General features: G+C 44.4%; 1 protein-coding gene across 1 annotated transcript in view; it reads right to left on the reverse strand.

The window, feature by feature from the left end:
- Nucleotides 1-15,170, reverse strand: part of LOC121276094 (myosin VIIA and Rab interacting protein) — a 382,543-nt gene that overhangs the window by 91,223 nt on the left and 276,150 nt on the right. Inside the window, exons 3-4 of the mRNA XM_041184031.1 lie at nucleotides 10,603-10,739; nucleotides 3,773-3,853 (exon numbers count right to left, since the gene is read on the reverse strand). Of these exons, the coding sequence (XP_041039965.1) occupies nucleotides 3,773-3,853; nucleotides 10,603-10,739 (218 nt within the window). The remainder of the gene's footprint in view (nucleotides 1-3,772; nucleotides 3,854-10,602; nucleotides 10,740-15,170) is intronic.

The following is a 15,170-nucleotide window of genomic DNA, read 5'->3' on the forward strand; positions in this document are numbered from 1 at the left end:
CATGTCTTACAGGCATCACTGCTTGTCAGGCTTTCGTATTGGTGGCAAATTTGAGCCTGTGTTCCATACAGAGAAGAAAAGTAGGTCCGCACTCACCTCTATGGCTCATCATTTTCAACTATTCTCCAGTCTGAGCAATACCTTGTTAAGGAGCATTTTCAACTCCCACCAATACTGGGTACCTTTGCAACTTCCATTCCCTGCTGTGTTATTTCTCCAAGTACCAAGTGCTGTCTCCAATTGGTACACAGCTTAGAGTACTTTTCCAATTCGCTCCTCACAAAGGGGCTTTTCTAACCTCTCTTCCATGGTAGAGTGCTTATCCACTACCTGATGCCCACTGAGGTACTTTTCCAAACCTCATTGTCCCACTGAGATACTTTTACCAATCTCCCATACTCAGTGGGACTGTCCTTGGTTGGTTCTACTCTTACCTATCCGCCTAGTCCCTGCAATGTTACCTCTGGACTCCCCTGTGGATCTATCGCAGGCCCCTCCTCTTCATTTACAAGCTTCCCTTTGGCATCATTATCTTTAGACATAGGATCAGCTTCCACATGAACACTGATGACATCCAGGTCTACCTGTCGACTGCCGTTCTCATTGTCTTCGCTGCCTTTGTGTTGTCTGACTGTCCACCTGCCATTGTTGTCACCTGTTGACCTGATCTTTGATGAGCCATAATTTCCTCCAGTTATATTGGGAAGACCTAAGCCATCATCATTGACCTTCAGTTTCCCCAGCACCGATTCCAACCCCTATCTGACTGCTTAAGGCTGATCAGAAAGTTTTGGCAGCTATTCTGACTCTGACTCTCACTTTGACTCTGAACTAAGCTTCTCATTTCATAGTTCTCCATTGCAAAGAGTGCCTCCTGCTACCCAAATAATGTTACCTGTCTTTGTCCTTCCCTCTGCCTATCTGCGGCTGAAATTCTCATCCATCTCATAGTCATCTCCAGATTTGAAAACGCCAGTGCTATCATGGTTAACATCTCATCTTACAACCTCCCTAAACTTCAACTTATCCAGAACTCTGCTCTCTGTATTCTATCCTGCAGCAGGGACCCCCTTGATCACTGATTTCTACCCTTGCTGAGCTACACTGAATCCTGAGTCCCCAGTGTCTCAAATGTAAAATTCTCACCTTTTCCCCTTCATGATCTCAGCCCTCTCTCTACTTTCCCCAGCCCTACAATTGTAGTCCACCAATCTTGTGACTCTAGCCTCCTGTGCAGCCCTTCCCTCCTTCACCCTACCATCATCAGCCAGGCCTTCAGCTGCCTAGAACCTAGACTTGGGACAGCATTAATAATGGGCAAAACGTGATGCAAAGAATTTGGATGCTGGAGGTCAAATAGGGAAAAGCCCATCAGCTGACAAACCTTGTCTTACATCCTATCTAGGGATGCAAGAGAGACCTTAGAAGACCCTCCCAAGGGAGGGAACAGCACTCAAGCTCATGGTGCAGGGGGTAACACATTAGCATGGAGAGAAGACTGGCTGGCTGGCAGAAAACAGAGGGTAAGCATAAATGGGTCATTTTCTGATTGGCAGGATGTAGAGAGTGGAGTCCCGCAGGGGTCTGTGATGTGGCCTCAACGTTTTACAATTTATATCAATGGCTTAGATGAGAGGAGCGAAGGTATGGTAGCTAAATTTGCAGATGACACAAAGATAGGAAGGAAAATATGTTGTAAAGAGGACATAAGGAGGTTGCAGATGGGCTTAGATAGGCTGAGTGAATGGGAAAAAATCTGGCAGATGGAGTATAATGTAGGAAAATGTGAAGTTGTTCACTTTGGCAGGAGGAATAGAAAAGCGGAGTATTACTTAAATGGAGAACGACTGAAGAATTCTGAGTGCAGAGGGATCTAGGTGTTCCAGTGCATGAGTCACAAAAAGTTAGTATGCAGGTACAGTAAGTAATTAAGAACGCTAATGGAATGTTATCCTTTATTATGACAGGAATTGAATATAGAAGTAAGAGTGTTATGCTTCTGTTATACAGGGCAATGGTGAGGCCACATCTTGAATACTGTGTGCAGTTTTGGTCTCCTTATTTAATGAAGGATGTAAATCCATTAGAGGCTATTGAGAGGAGGTTTACTAGTTTGATACCTGGAATGAGTGGGCTGTCTTATGAAGATAGGTTGGCTAGGCTGAGCTTGTTTCCACTGGAGGTTAACAGAGTGAGTGATGACTTGATTCATGTATATAAGATCCTGAACGCTATTGGCAAGTTGGATGAGGAAAGGATGTTTCCTCTTGTGGGTGAATCCAGAACTAGGGAGCACTGTTTTAAAATTAGGGGGCGCCCTTTTAGGACAGAGATCAAGAGAAGGTTTTTCTTTGAGAGTTGTGTGGCTTTGGAACTCTCCGCCTAACAAGAATCTAATGTCATTGGGGGTAAAGGGGAATGTGGAATTAGAAACACAAACAGATCAGCCATGATCTTATTGAATGGAGGAGAAGGCTCGAGGGGCCGAATAGCCTACTTCTGTTCCTTTTCCAATGTTCACACGTCTTGAATGGGCTAGAAAATTAAGAGTTGTTGAAGGGAAAAGAAATGTTTAGCTTGAGAGAGTAAAGCAAGCTTCTTGAAGCAAGGATAGTAATGAAGGAAATGTGCGTAATCCATTTGAGATCAGTGGAGCTAGTGACATCAAGAGTGCTATAGAATCCTAGAATAGTACATCACAGAAGGAGGCCATTCAGCCCATTGAGTCTGGGCTGGCTCTTTCAAAGGGATAGAAGCCATCACAGGTGGGATGTGATAGCTGTTAGATTTAATTTGGTTAGATTTGATTAGCAATGAAGGAACCTCAGCTTGGTATTCCTATGGACCCTTTTGAAGGGGTGAAATGTGATCCCTGGCACTCCAATTCCCAGTCCCATATTTCCTGATCTGCCTTCACTGGTGGACTATTGGGCCTCACCAGATACATCGTGATAAGGCTCAACAGCCGGGGAGCCTCAGACCTCACCATTCAGGAGCTGCAAATGTATCCTGTGCCTGACTACTACCCTAAACTGAGTGCGTCTGACTTTCTGCACCCACCCACTGTCTAGCAACTACCCAACACACGCAGTTTACATGGATGAGAACTGGTAATGGGGTTGCACTGTTATAATGGCCAGAACAAGACGTGTAAGACATTAGACTGTTAAATAGCAACTGCAACCAGGTGCTGGGAAATTTTGTGGCCCTGTTTCCACCAGGCAGGAGGCCTCAAAATCTTCCTCAGGCTATCTTATCATTGCATTCATGGAGTGGGGGTGTCATTGGTGAGGTAGCCGCCCTTGAGAAGGTGGTGGTGAGCTGCCTTCTTGACTACAACTGAGTGGCCTGCTCGGCCATTTCAGAGGGCAATTAAGAGCCAATCACATTGCTGTGGGTCTGGAGTCCCCGTATAGGCCAGACCAGGTAAGGGTGGCAGATTTCCTTCCCTAAAAAAGATTAGTGAACCAGATGCGTTTTTACAACAATCTGTAAGGTTCATGGTCACCACCAACTGAGACCAACTTTTTATTCCAGGTTTGTTTAATTAATTGAATTTAAATTCCCCAGTTTCCATGGTGGTGTTTGAACTCATGACTCCGAATTATTAGTCCAGGCCTCTGGATTGCTACTCCAGTCACACGACCACTTTGCAACCATGTCCCTGAATGCCATGTTAAGAATGTCACAGTAATCCTTACAAGTGGGTAAAGCACATGCCTAAAGGTTAATAACAACACCACAGTCTTTTTCTCTGCAGTTTCAACCTCACCTTCAGTTTGTCTGTAGGACGTAGAGTCATTTCCACAAATACTCTCTTCATTCTCTTGGCTGTCAGCAAGAATATTACCTTCTGCACAGAACACAGTTTTCAGGTCTAGAGTTAAGAAGACTTATTGGAAAGGGTAATCAATAACAGTATCAATTCAATGTCCCAGCAGGGTAAAAGCATCTTCAGAAACAAACTATGGTCTTAGGGTGGTACCTCGTAATGCAGATTTGGATTTACAAAAGGCTGTGTGGATAATTAAACACAGGAGAGTGAACAGTTCGCAGGGGAATAAAGACAATGAGGGTGAGTTTCCTTGGGCATTCACTAGTGTCCAATGTAACTCTGGCAAGAGACTGGTGGAACACCCTGGAAAAAGCTGACTACCCACTATTTCTAGGAGTTTTCTATCTGCCTTGTAAACAGCAGATCCTCCATCTTCCCTTACAAGACAAATGATGCTAAATGGCACACACTCCCTGTGGCCAGGAATTAACCCTTATTTATAGAGTCATGTAGAATCATAGAAAGGTTATAGCACAGAATGGGATAGAATTCAGCCCATCATGTCTGTACTGTCTGTCCAAGAGCAACTCGCCTGGTGCCATTCCCTTGCCTTTTTCCCATAGTCCTGCATTGTTTTCCTTTCCAGATAATGATCCAATGCCTTTTGAAAAGCCATGATTGAACCTGTCTCCACCACACTCTCAGGCAATGCAATCCAGACCCTAACCAATCACTGGATACAAAACATTTCCTCATGTCACCATTGTTTCTTTTGACAATCACTTCCACCAATGGGAACAGTTTCTCCCTGTCTACTCTGTCCAGGCCCCTCCTGATTTTGAGCACCTCTATCCAATCTCCTCTCAACCTTCTCTTCTCCTAGGAGAACTCCCAGCTTCTGCAATCGAACCATATGACTGCTGCGCCTCATTCCTGGAACAATTCTCGTGAATCTTTTCCATAGCCTCTCTAACGTCTTCACATTCTTCCCAAGATGCAGTACCTAGACCTGGACACAATACTCCAATTGAGGCCGAACTAGTGTTTTATACCCAATTAACCTAACTTCCTTGCTTTTGTACCCAATGGCTCTATTTATAAAGCCCCGGATGCCATGAGCTATATTAACCATGCTTTCAACCTAGCTGCCACCTTCAATGATTTGTATACATATAGCCCTAGGTCCCTCTGTTCCTGCACCCCCTTAGAATTGTACCCTTTATATTGTCTTCAGCTTGCTCTCTTTACTGCCCATAAGCTTGTTCAAGACTTACTGATTTATCTTGTCTTCTAATATTTTCAACCTCTGCACTGAGGACTTGTCATCCAGGCTTCTTGATGTTTGTTTAAAAATAAAATTCTTTGATTTGAGGAAATACTTTTTACTTTTTTTAAAAAAGCTGCACGTTGCAGATGTTCTCTTCTATTGCATTGCTAGACCAGTGGAGGCCAGTACACATTAGATAAAACAGAGGTAAACCGGCCTTCAGAAGGGCCAATGTGGGATCCATTGGCGGGGTCCAGATCAAGAAGATAGCCAGGATTCCTGAAGGACAGTGATTAATGGTTTTTCACTGTATTTATGGATTGTCACCTTAGGAAATGGGGCTGCTGTCAGAGGATTCTTTGGTCCATGTGGCTGAAGACATGACACCAATGATGAAGCAAAGATGGTTTACACAAGAGGCCAAAGAATGAGAAAATTTGCAGGGTGCGTGTAGGACTGTAGGAAGTTACAGAAATAGGCAAAGCCCTGAAGAGATTTATACACAAGAATGAGAATTTTAAATCTGAGTCAATGGGAGACTGAAAGTCAATGTGACAGGTGAATGGGGCTTGGTACATGACGGAATATGGTTAGCAGAGTTTTGGATGAACTGTGGTTTACAGGGTTGTTTAGAATGCATGTCTCGTTAAAGTATATCGCCACCACAATACAGATCTCTCTAGAGGTTGCACCTAATCTTATAATGAGTAACAGCAACCTGGAAAATGTACCAATCATGTGTGCAGCCTACAATATTTTTGTACAGATAGACAGTAAGATAAGAAGTTTTCAATTTTGCTTTTCACAGGTCCAGTACTGAAAACGGAAAGTAGTCATGAACAGCTCCTCAAATACTGCCATTAAAAATAAGACGCAATTCCTCTTTATAAAACCCTTCCTCCATCTATAATGCAGCCACCACTGGGAGATTCACTGCGGTGACTGCATACTACGTGCTGTGACATTTCAGGATTCATTTATCACAGAATTGGTGCCTTTGCTTTTCGAGCCAGGAATCATTTGACAACAGATGTTAAACAGAAATTTCAGAGGGAAAGCTTTTTTGTCTAAATGAGCAGAAGTGCACAGATGTTGAATTCCGAATGCCAGCGTTTTGGAATAAGATTAACCTCATTTCCACATTAGCATATTTTGCTAACAGTGATCTATGAAGGGGCGGGCAATAAACGCAACCACTTGTATGTATGTGGTGCCTTTAACATAGCCGAACATCGCAAGAGGCTTCATAGTCTAACTCTGTGAATGAAATTTCAGAGTAAATATCACAAAGTAAATGAATTCCTGTTTCTTCCAATACAATATCGATCTTCATGCTATTGTTCATGGCCATTTTTTAAAAATGGAATTGTGTGTGCCTCAGCAACTGATATGTATGACTTCTTACTAATCTCATCCCCATCAATCACAAGCATTACATTGGGCTGATTGTAATTCCATTCTAAATGTGCACCAATAAGCATTGCAGGCTGCTCTACAAATGCTTATTATTTAAATCTTCAGTTGCTGTCAAGTTTTTAAACGTTTTACAGTTGGATTAACTCATCTGAACTTCTGCTTACTTTTAAAATAGTTAAAGGTATAACTTGAGTTGTTTTCTTAGATTGTCAGTTTTAGTTGTGAGACTGCAATGAATGCTTTTTGTGTTTGCTGTAGAATAGGATTCCTGAATTTCATTGCTCCTTCTTAGCCCACAATACCCTGTGGTCAGCACAGAACAATGGGAAAGCAAACAGGATCCTGACATTCATAGAATTAACTGGAAAAACTCAGCAGGTCTGGCAGCATCCGCAGTTTTTTGTTTTTATCCTTACATTCATGTACAGATGCCAACACAATTTTTTTTGTCTAGCTATATAGATGAGTTAAAGCAACACCTACCTTATAAGATTCTTATCCTCGTTTTCAATCGCTCCATAGCCTTGACCCTCCTTATCTCCAATCTCCTCCAACCCTACAACTCTCCAAGATATCCGAGCTCCTCAAATTCTGGCCTCTTGAGTATCCTCGATTTTAACTGCTCTACCATTGGTGGCCGTGCCTTTACTTGCCACGGCCCTAAATTCTGGGATTAATATCTCCACACCTCTCTCCCTCTCATTCCTCCTTTTGGTTGTCTGCCCTAATACCTCCTTATGCGGTCTGGTGTCAAATGTTGTTTTATAACCCAGCCAGAGATGTACTCTAGGATCTTTTTAATGCATGAAAGGCACTATATAAATTCAAGTTGTTGTTGGTGTTCTTGTTGAGGGCTAATACAATCTTTAGCAGTTCCGCCCATCAGTCCTAGGCACTTTGCCTTCCAGATGCTAGGGGAAGGGGCCAATCAAACAGAGTAGAAAAGATTGTGGAAGAGCCACTACCGCAGCAGTTACTGTGGTCCATGTGGGAGCCAGTGTTGTCGGGAAAGACAAGTCTGAAGCTCGCAAAGTAAATTTTGGGGATTAGGAAATAAACAGTCGCTTGGTGGGTCAGAACGTGAATATTGCTGAAAAGAGAGACACGTTGCTGAAGCTTTTCATCTTGCAACCATCAGGACAAATGCAAGAATGCCAAATTTCAAATGATCACAACGATTTATACCACAGGAGGAAAGGGTGCTGATTGGAAAACAACTTTAGGATCAGGACTTCATGGGCAGAATTTTACGTTCCACACTGCCACTCCCAGCCCCACTCCCAGCCCCACATTCCTCCCCACACCCCCCCACCACCGCGGTGGGCTTGCGGGTCGTGGAGACCCGTAAAATTCCTCGGGTGGCCTTCCCACGGGGCTCCCACTCACCCCGACCTCTCTGCAATTTTATGGTGGGACAGCTAAGGACAAGGCCCATCTGCCCTTGCCCCAGTTGAGGCCCTTAACTGTCTAATTAATGACCATTTAAGGGCCATTTCCCACCCACCCTCAATTTTCAGGCTGGCAGGAGGGGTTGAGGGGCAGGGGGATGCTTGGAAATTGAAGCAGTTCAGGCCTCAGGTTGGGGAATGCTCCATCAACAGCCTCCATTTGATTCCCCCCCCTCCCACCCCCTCCACTGCCCCACAAGGTCTGGCTCTGCGGGTACTCCCTCTCTCCCGCTGGGCTCTCCACCAAAAGCACCAAACGCTCAGCCAACTCCCCATCCCACTACCCACCAGGCCTCATCTCCCCTTCCTGAGAGCCCCACACTTAACCTGCTCCTGGACTCCCAGGACTTAGGCTCTGGGGATTGTTCGCAGTCCCGGCTGTGTCCACTGCAGCTTCTGGTGCTGCTGGAGCTAGAGAGATGCCAGCCAATCAGATTGGCGGGGCAGCTCTTTGAGGTGGGGGGGGACCTTCCACCCATGTGAGGGGCAGAAGTCCCATCTCCAGCCGATTAATGCAGCTAGTATTGCCGGCGATGTGCTGGTCACCGACTCTTTGGGTGACAGAAAGGGAAACCCTACTGTCCTGAAAATCTTGGCCCATGGGTGGGAATCTTAGGATTACTTCCCCAGACACGTGTCAGAGTAGGGAAGGACGGGCAGGAAGACTAGGCAAACGCATAGCTAAAGGTGTGGTATCAGGAAGAGGGATTGTATCGGGCCTCAGTGCCAGTTCTGGGATAGCTGGGACCTATTCTGGAAAGAGACATTACATCAGGGAAGGTGGCAAAACAGTTCAAAGGTGAAGTGAGGAGGAAGAGGGTGGAGGGTGGGGTTAGGGAAATAAAACCACCCAGCGCAATTGCGTTTAATTGTGACTAATTGTGAAGGGAGAAATAGCTGAGGATAATAGTGTACAGAGAGCAAGGTAGGAAGAGGGATATGGAGTAATCAAATGGACTAGACATAAACAAGGAAAAGCCTGAAGTGAAAGAAGGGGTAGACTAGACAAAAAAAATGGACAGGATTGGTTCTAAAAAGAAACGTTAAAATGCGAGAAACATAAATTGCTTGGAACAACCCACAAAACAATATCAATCTGGAATAAATGCGCAATCTAGAGACAGTCTGGAGAGAGTAGATCAGGACAGCTTCATGAGGACTCGAAACGTCAACTCTTTTCTTCTCCGCCGATGCTGCCAGACCTGCTGAGTTTTTCCAGGTAATTCTGTTTTTTGCTTCAAGCCTCAGGGGCAGACGCAAATCTAAGATCTCCAGATCTCTCTGACCTTTTGACTGGTTGACCTGGAAGGGTCGGATTGGCTTGTACTGGATGGCTTGTGCAACACAATCTTGGGATACCACTGTGCGTGCAGATGAGATGATCAGTATGTGAAAGGTAATTGAGGGTGTGCTGAATGAGGCAATGTTAATAAGGACAGGTGTAGATCTTGGATAATTTCTCAAAGTAAGGTGTGGTTTGGGATTTGAACTTGGTAAAGGTAGCTGCTGCATTGTCAGGTACCTCATTAGGCTCACGTGTTTCAGCGTCTTCCACTCCGACAGAGACATCGGGCATGTCTCTCGTTGGTTGGTATGTGACGAACCAATTTTGTAATAAGTCCCTAAAGCTGGGAATTTACTCTTCACGTACATCACAAATAACTTGATCCTGAGGGTAAACATCACGGGTAGGCTTTTCGGGTCATCAGGCGGGCATGGTGGGCATGGCCCAGGAATGGTCAGGAAACGGCCCGCTACCCGCGATCGGTCCCCGACTGAGATTTCATACTGGCTGGCCAATTAACGGACCCGTGTAGCTTGCAGGCAATATTGGGGTTGAAAGAGGTTACACACAGCCAGGGAGGGATGAGGCTTCAAAGGTTTTGCAAACAACAATAAGAATTTTAAAATTGAGGCGTTGCCGTGATGGGAACCAAAGTAGGGCAGCGAGTGCAGAGGTGACGTAATAGGCGAATGGGGATCGGTGTAAACTGCGGCACAATCGGCAGTGATTTGAAAGGGCAAAATTTACGGAGGGCAAAAGATGGAAGGCAGACTAGGGAGAACCTTCTCCAGTCTTACAAGCCTTCAAGGCCTCTGCACTCCTCCAATTCTGGCATCTTGCAGACCGGGTGGGGTAGGGGGGCAGCCGATGACCATTGACCATTGCTTTGAAACTTCGGTACAAGTCATAATTTCCGGCTTCTGCCCTCCCCCCGCCAAACCTGTCAGCCTTTCAGCCCTTGACAGACTCCATCAAAAACACAGCTTTAGCAAGAGATTTATACCTAACTAAAACTGGCTTGGAGTCTCTCCAGCCTGGATTCACTTGTGATCCTTACAGCAGCCAAAGTCAGGAGAGTTTCGTCTTCCTGCTGCAAGCTGGGTTTAAATCTTTGCAGAAAGTGAAAGGATAGCATAGTGACCCACTGAATGCTTACATCCCAAGATTTCTCTCTGTGCTGGATCTAACTCGACTGATAGAATCTAACAATACCATTCACACTGGATTCCAAATTATCATGCTTGTGCTTGCATTTGTAACATTATTACAATAACATTCCTAGATAGAGACATAATAATAATGTATGTGTATACATAATAATAATGTGTATATAATATATATATATTTATAAGATGGAGTGATGAATGGATGCCATACAGGCATCAATTTTAGACTGAGTTATTGTAAATACCTAGTACGCTTGATGAGCTCCTCCTTCCTGTAAGGCGTTTCTTGTACAATGTATGAACCACCTTAGCACTGCCGAAGTGTTTGAATCTTCCCTTGACATTATTGTAGTACCATTCCAAAGACTGGGTCCTCAGGCGCCTAAAGGAAGAACAACCATAATTAAATTTAGTAACTCTAAGCTTAGAACATGTTTAATCAGCTGAACAACACTCCAATACACACTTTTGTCTATAATGCGGGTTAAAAATTAGGTTCATTCATGGAAAATAGCCCGGCTTCTGCGCATATAATAGCCCAAAATTATATATGCAGTGTTAAAATAGGTACAATAGGGAGGGAGGGAGGGCCAAACCACTCAAATCAGGTACAAGCATTTTGTGAGTTTTATTTTTGCACATTCAGTTGACAGCCCTGTCATTCCCAGGATCCCAGTGCCATTTTAACACACTCCTCAGCACGTCCTAACAAGTAAATCTGATAGGAAGCCAGTTAGGTCAAATACTAGTCACCACAAAGAAGGTTCAGTTCGCTCTATGTAAAATGATTAAAAAGTAAATGATAATTAGTGCTTTTAACTTCCTGGCTTGTTGTCTATGCGAATTCTTCAATCTGATTGGCTACTCCACCTGATTGACGACTTCACTGTTCCTGGATGCCAGAGATCTCCTATAATTTGCATCACAACGCAAGTGAAATTGGTGAGGCGGAGCTCGCTAGATCATTGCAATGGCTTTCTTTGAGGTCAGTGATGACAGCCATCACTTCATCGCTGACCAATAGTTTGCAGCAATAGTCATTAAATATATATTTTTAATTGCACTGTTTTTATTTGAACAGCCGTGAGTTGTCTTGGAGCCAGCAATAGTTTAGGTTCAACGCAACACTTAATTCTTCTATATAAAACCCCTTACTGAATATTTTCTCTATTTAAGTTATACTTTGCTGTGGAAAAAGAAAATTCTAATCTTCCACAGATTCGACTACAATCCTCAAATCATGGTCATAAATATCATTACACACAAACCAATGCAAAGGTTACAGTCCATATTTTTCTTACAACCCTAGAATTAAATGACATATGGCAACAGACGACTTTGATTTGAATGCTTTTAAGGTGTAACAGTTGGGCAATCTCACAACGTGTGGTTGTCAAGGAAGGAATTTTTATTCATAACCTGAATCTCAGTCCACTTACCAGCCAACAATCCTCATTTCAGGAAAAATTGAATTCTTGGAAATGTTTAGAAGTATTGCATTCGGGTGATGACGCGCTGCCTTTTCCAATATCGCGAAAACATTTTAATAATTACGAAAGGGACTGGTTTCTGCCTGCATGCTGAATATCAATTGTGATGCAGACCAGTGGTATACAATTGCCCTTGAATTAGGAAGAGGGATTAGAGAATTGATACCCCTTTTAGTTGCAGGGCAATGTTCGTCATTGCTTGCCTGCTGACCTAACCCTGTACACGCTGACCAGCCGAGGATGGGCTATTGCAACAAGGTTGTTCGTTGTGTTCAACAGTGTTGACTAAATCTAATCATCAAGGCAAAATATAAAAGTACTGCAGCTTCAGGTTCAAACCTCATTTCTGAGGTTTGAAGACCTTTTACAAATTATTGTACACAGAGCACTAATACCTGAATTAGTCCGAACGGATAGAAACACAATATCCAAGCCAGAAGCTATGCTATGGGGAAAAGCTTTGCTCCCATTTGGAGGTGAGTATGGAAATGATGAAGATGGGCGGGCGTGAAAATCTGCTCACTAATTGGCCAATTCAGGGAAAATCGCAGCTGGGTGACTATTCCCATCACAGGGTGGGACCCCCCCCCCATTTGACTATCGCATTGGGATCCCGATCCAAAACCCCACCCCATGTATTTTTGTATGACTAGTGCAATTTTACCCTGCCTCCCTCACTCAGAGAGGAAACCCTGGATGAGAAACAAAGTAGTTAAAGGATCTGTCAAAATAAAACCCATTACAAATCTCAATTGCACTAGTGATGGCCATTGTACCTAGCATTTTCACTACAGTAGACAGCAGCAGCCTTTGCAATGCTGGAAGTTAGAGTTTCAAAATGTTGGCAACTCACAGCTTAAATAAACCATGTAATTAAATATGTATCTGCTGATGTGCTGGATCAGTCAGTGTCTTGGTAAAAAACTGCAGCATCCAAAGTACATGAGGCCTGACTTGCCTCGTGTTACCATGCAAAAAATATTTGACAAAACAAGATAATCACTTCTGTTTATACCGCAAGCAGACTCAACCAGAGCAAGATATTGAGGGGGAGGGGGGATGGATGTTGGTTGTTGTGCCTGTTAAAGGACTACAGTGACCCGAGGGTGCTTGCAAAATGTCTTACCCAAAATTGGCTTAGGCCATTTTTCGGGCCTTTGGGGCAGCTGCCTAAAACAGATATAGTTAGCACTGGCTTAAGGACCCTTTCCAGAATTTACATTTCCCAGAGCAGAACAGGCCTTAATTCATTTGCACTTAGGTTTTCTGACATGTCAATAAGACCATCAAAAAATGAGGTCACATGATTGATTTTATAATTTCAGTGGAGCCAGGAGTAAACACGCTTCTCCTGAACCCACAGTGAACTCTCACCAGCTGTGATCAGCACCTCAAGCAAATCACCCCCCCCACCTCCCCCACCCCGACCAACCACCCCCCACCCTCCCGACCCTTCCAGGACTTACCCGAGCGCCTCTCACCGGTGAGGCAGGTGCTTCCAAACTGAAGCCTTCCCTCGGGCCTGAGGATCAATTCCCGTTAGCGATCCTTGAGGGCACCAAGCCTGAAACCGAGCCCCGTACCAAAAACCTATCCACCCCCACCCCCCACCCCCCGGGGTTGAAAGTAAACAGGCCCTTCGAAAGCCAAGGCAAAATGCAAGATTCCAGATTACGTGCTCGCAAATGCTCAGCCAACCGTGATGTGCAGATAAACACGGAGACTGCACTTCATGAGGCATGCTGTGTAACACCGGTGGGAGCTCTCGTGGGGCTACTTCCAGCAACAGGCCTCATAACAAAATGTAGGAATGATGCTCTTTAACAAGCATCAGAACAGCTCCAGAGCTGTGCTTTGAACAAGAACTCGGACAATAAATTGTTACTTCCAGTGAGAAACATATCATTGTTTCAATGGTACATAAAACCTAGACAATTTTATTTAAATTAAAACAAAGCTACATTGTATAGTACTAATTAGATTCCATTATTTTCTCTTAATGCATTTTTGCTTCAGTTTTATGTAGAAAATGTTAGGAATTTATTAGGGCTTACAGGAAAATTATAGAATAGAATCAGGGGATGCAGGAAGGTCTGATCTGAGTTGTTTCTGTGAGAAACACAAGTCAGTAGCTACCACTAGGTTTAAAAGAGCAGACAGAATAAATGAATAGGTGATTGCCTATTAGCACCTCTTGATTAAGGAGAAAGAGAAAATCGAGGAAGAAATCCCTGCAAAAGAGTAAGTTATAGCAGGAGTGGGTTTTAGTTTCAGTGTAGAGGGGAAGAGGACATTGTTGCACTTGCAGATTATACTCAAGCCTCTGTGTCCGAAGGTTCTGACTCTATGCCACGTTTTAAACAGATAATCCAAGCACAGGCTTTAGTGCAGTACTGAGGAAATGCTGCATTGTCTTTGGATGTGACGCTGGGAAAACTTTAAAGACACCATGCTAATATTTGAAGAGGAACAGAGAGTTCTCTCTTTCTGTCCTGGCCTCCCTCAGCCACCACCAAGATTAGATTGAGAGGGGCCCCAGCTGATGAGCGGTTTATAGGATCTTGTAGTGGACAAACTGGCTGCCACGTTAGCCTGAATAACAATATTTCAAACATAATCCACTGGATGTGAATCTCTTTGGGGCATCTGAGGGCAACTAGATAAAGAGTCATATCAATGCATGGTGCAGAACTGGTGCCCCGATACGAGAGCGGAAATGAAGGTGGGCAGGCATGTAATTCTACCCTGCGGCTGCTGTACCCATTTCCCAGCCCCATCCTGCTCAAACCATTTTCCTGGAGGCTGGATCGGGGGAAGAGCGGCTATCTCCCCGCAAGTAGCTTGTTAAACTAATTAAAAGCCGAACTAGAATTTTCCAATCCCTGTGGCATTGACATCATGGCATCAGTGGCCTCCTGGTTGCAGAACAGGAGGCAACTGCTACAGGTAGACTTTGAGATCACTACCAAGTGCCCACTACCAAGCCCTGCCCCCAATCTGACCACAGCTTCACAATGGTCAGCCATGATCTTATTGATTGAAGGAGCAGGCTCAAGGGGCTGAATGGCCTACTCCTGCTCCTGATTGGTACGTTCGTAATGGTGGTCCAGCAGCTGTTGCCAGTTTTTTATTTCACATTTGTTAAAGTTGCCAAGTGGGGGGCACCTCCAGATGGAGCCTCTCCCTTACCTGCAGCTCCCTCAGTGCTGGAGGGTCTTGTACTGACCCTCCAGACTCAAGAGACAACCTGCTCTCCTGAATCAGGCTGCGAGCACGTCCATTTTCTTTTAATTTACTCTTTCATGGGATGAGGGCGTCACCGG

The sequence above is a fragment of the Carcharodon carcharias genome, chromosome 3, assembly GCF_017639515.1.
Source record: "Carcharodon carcharias isolate sCarCar2 chromosome 3, sCarCar2.pri, whole genome shotgun sequence".
Classification (NCBI taxonomy): Eukaryota; Metazoa; Chordata; class Chondrichthyes; order Lamniformes; family Lamnidae; genus Carcharodon; species Carcharodon carcharias.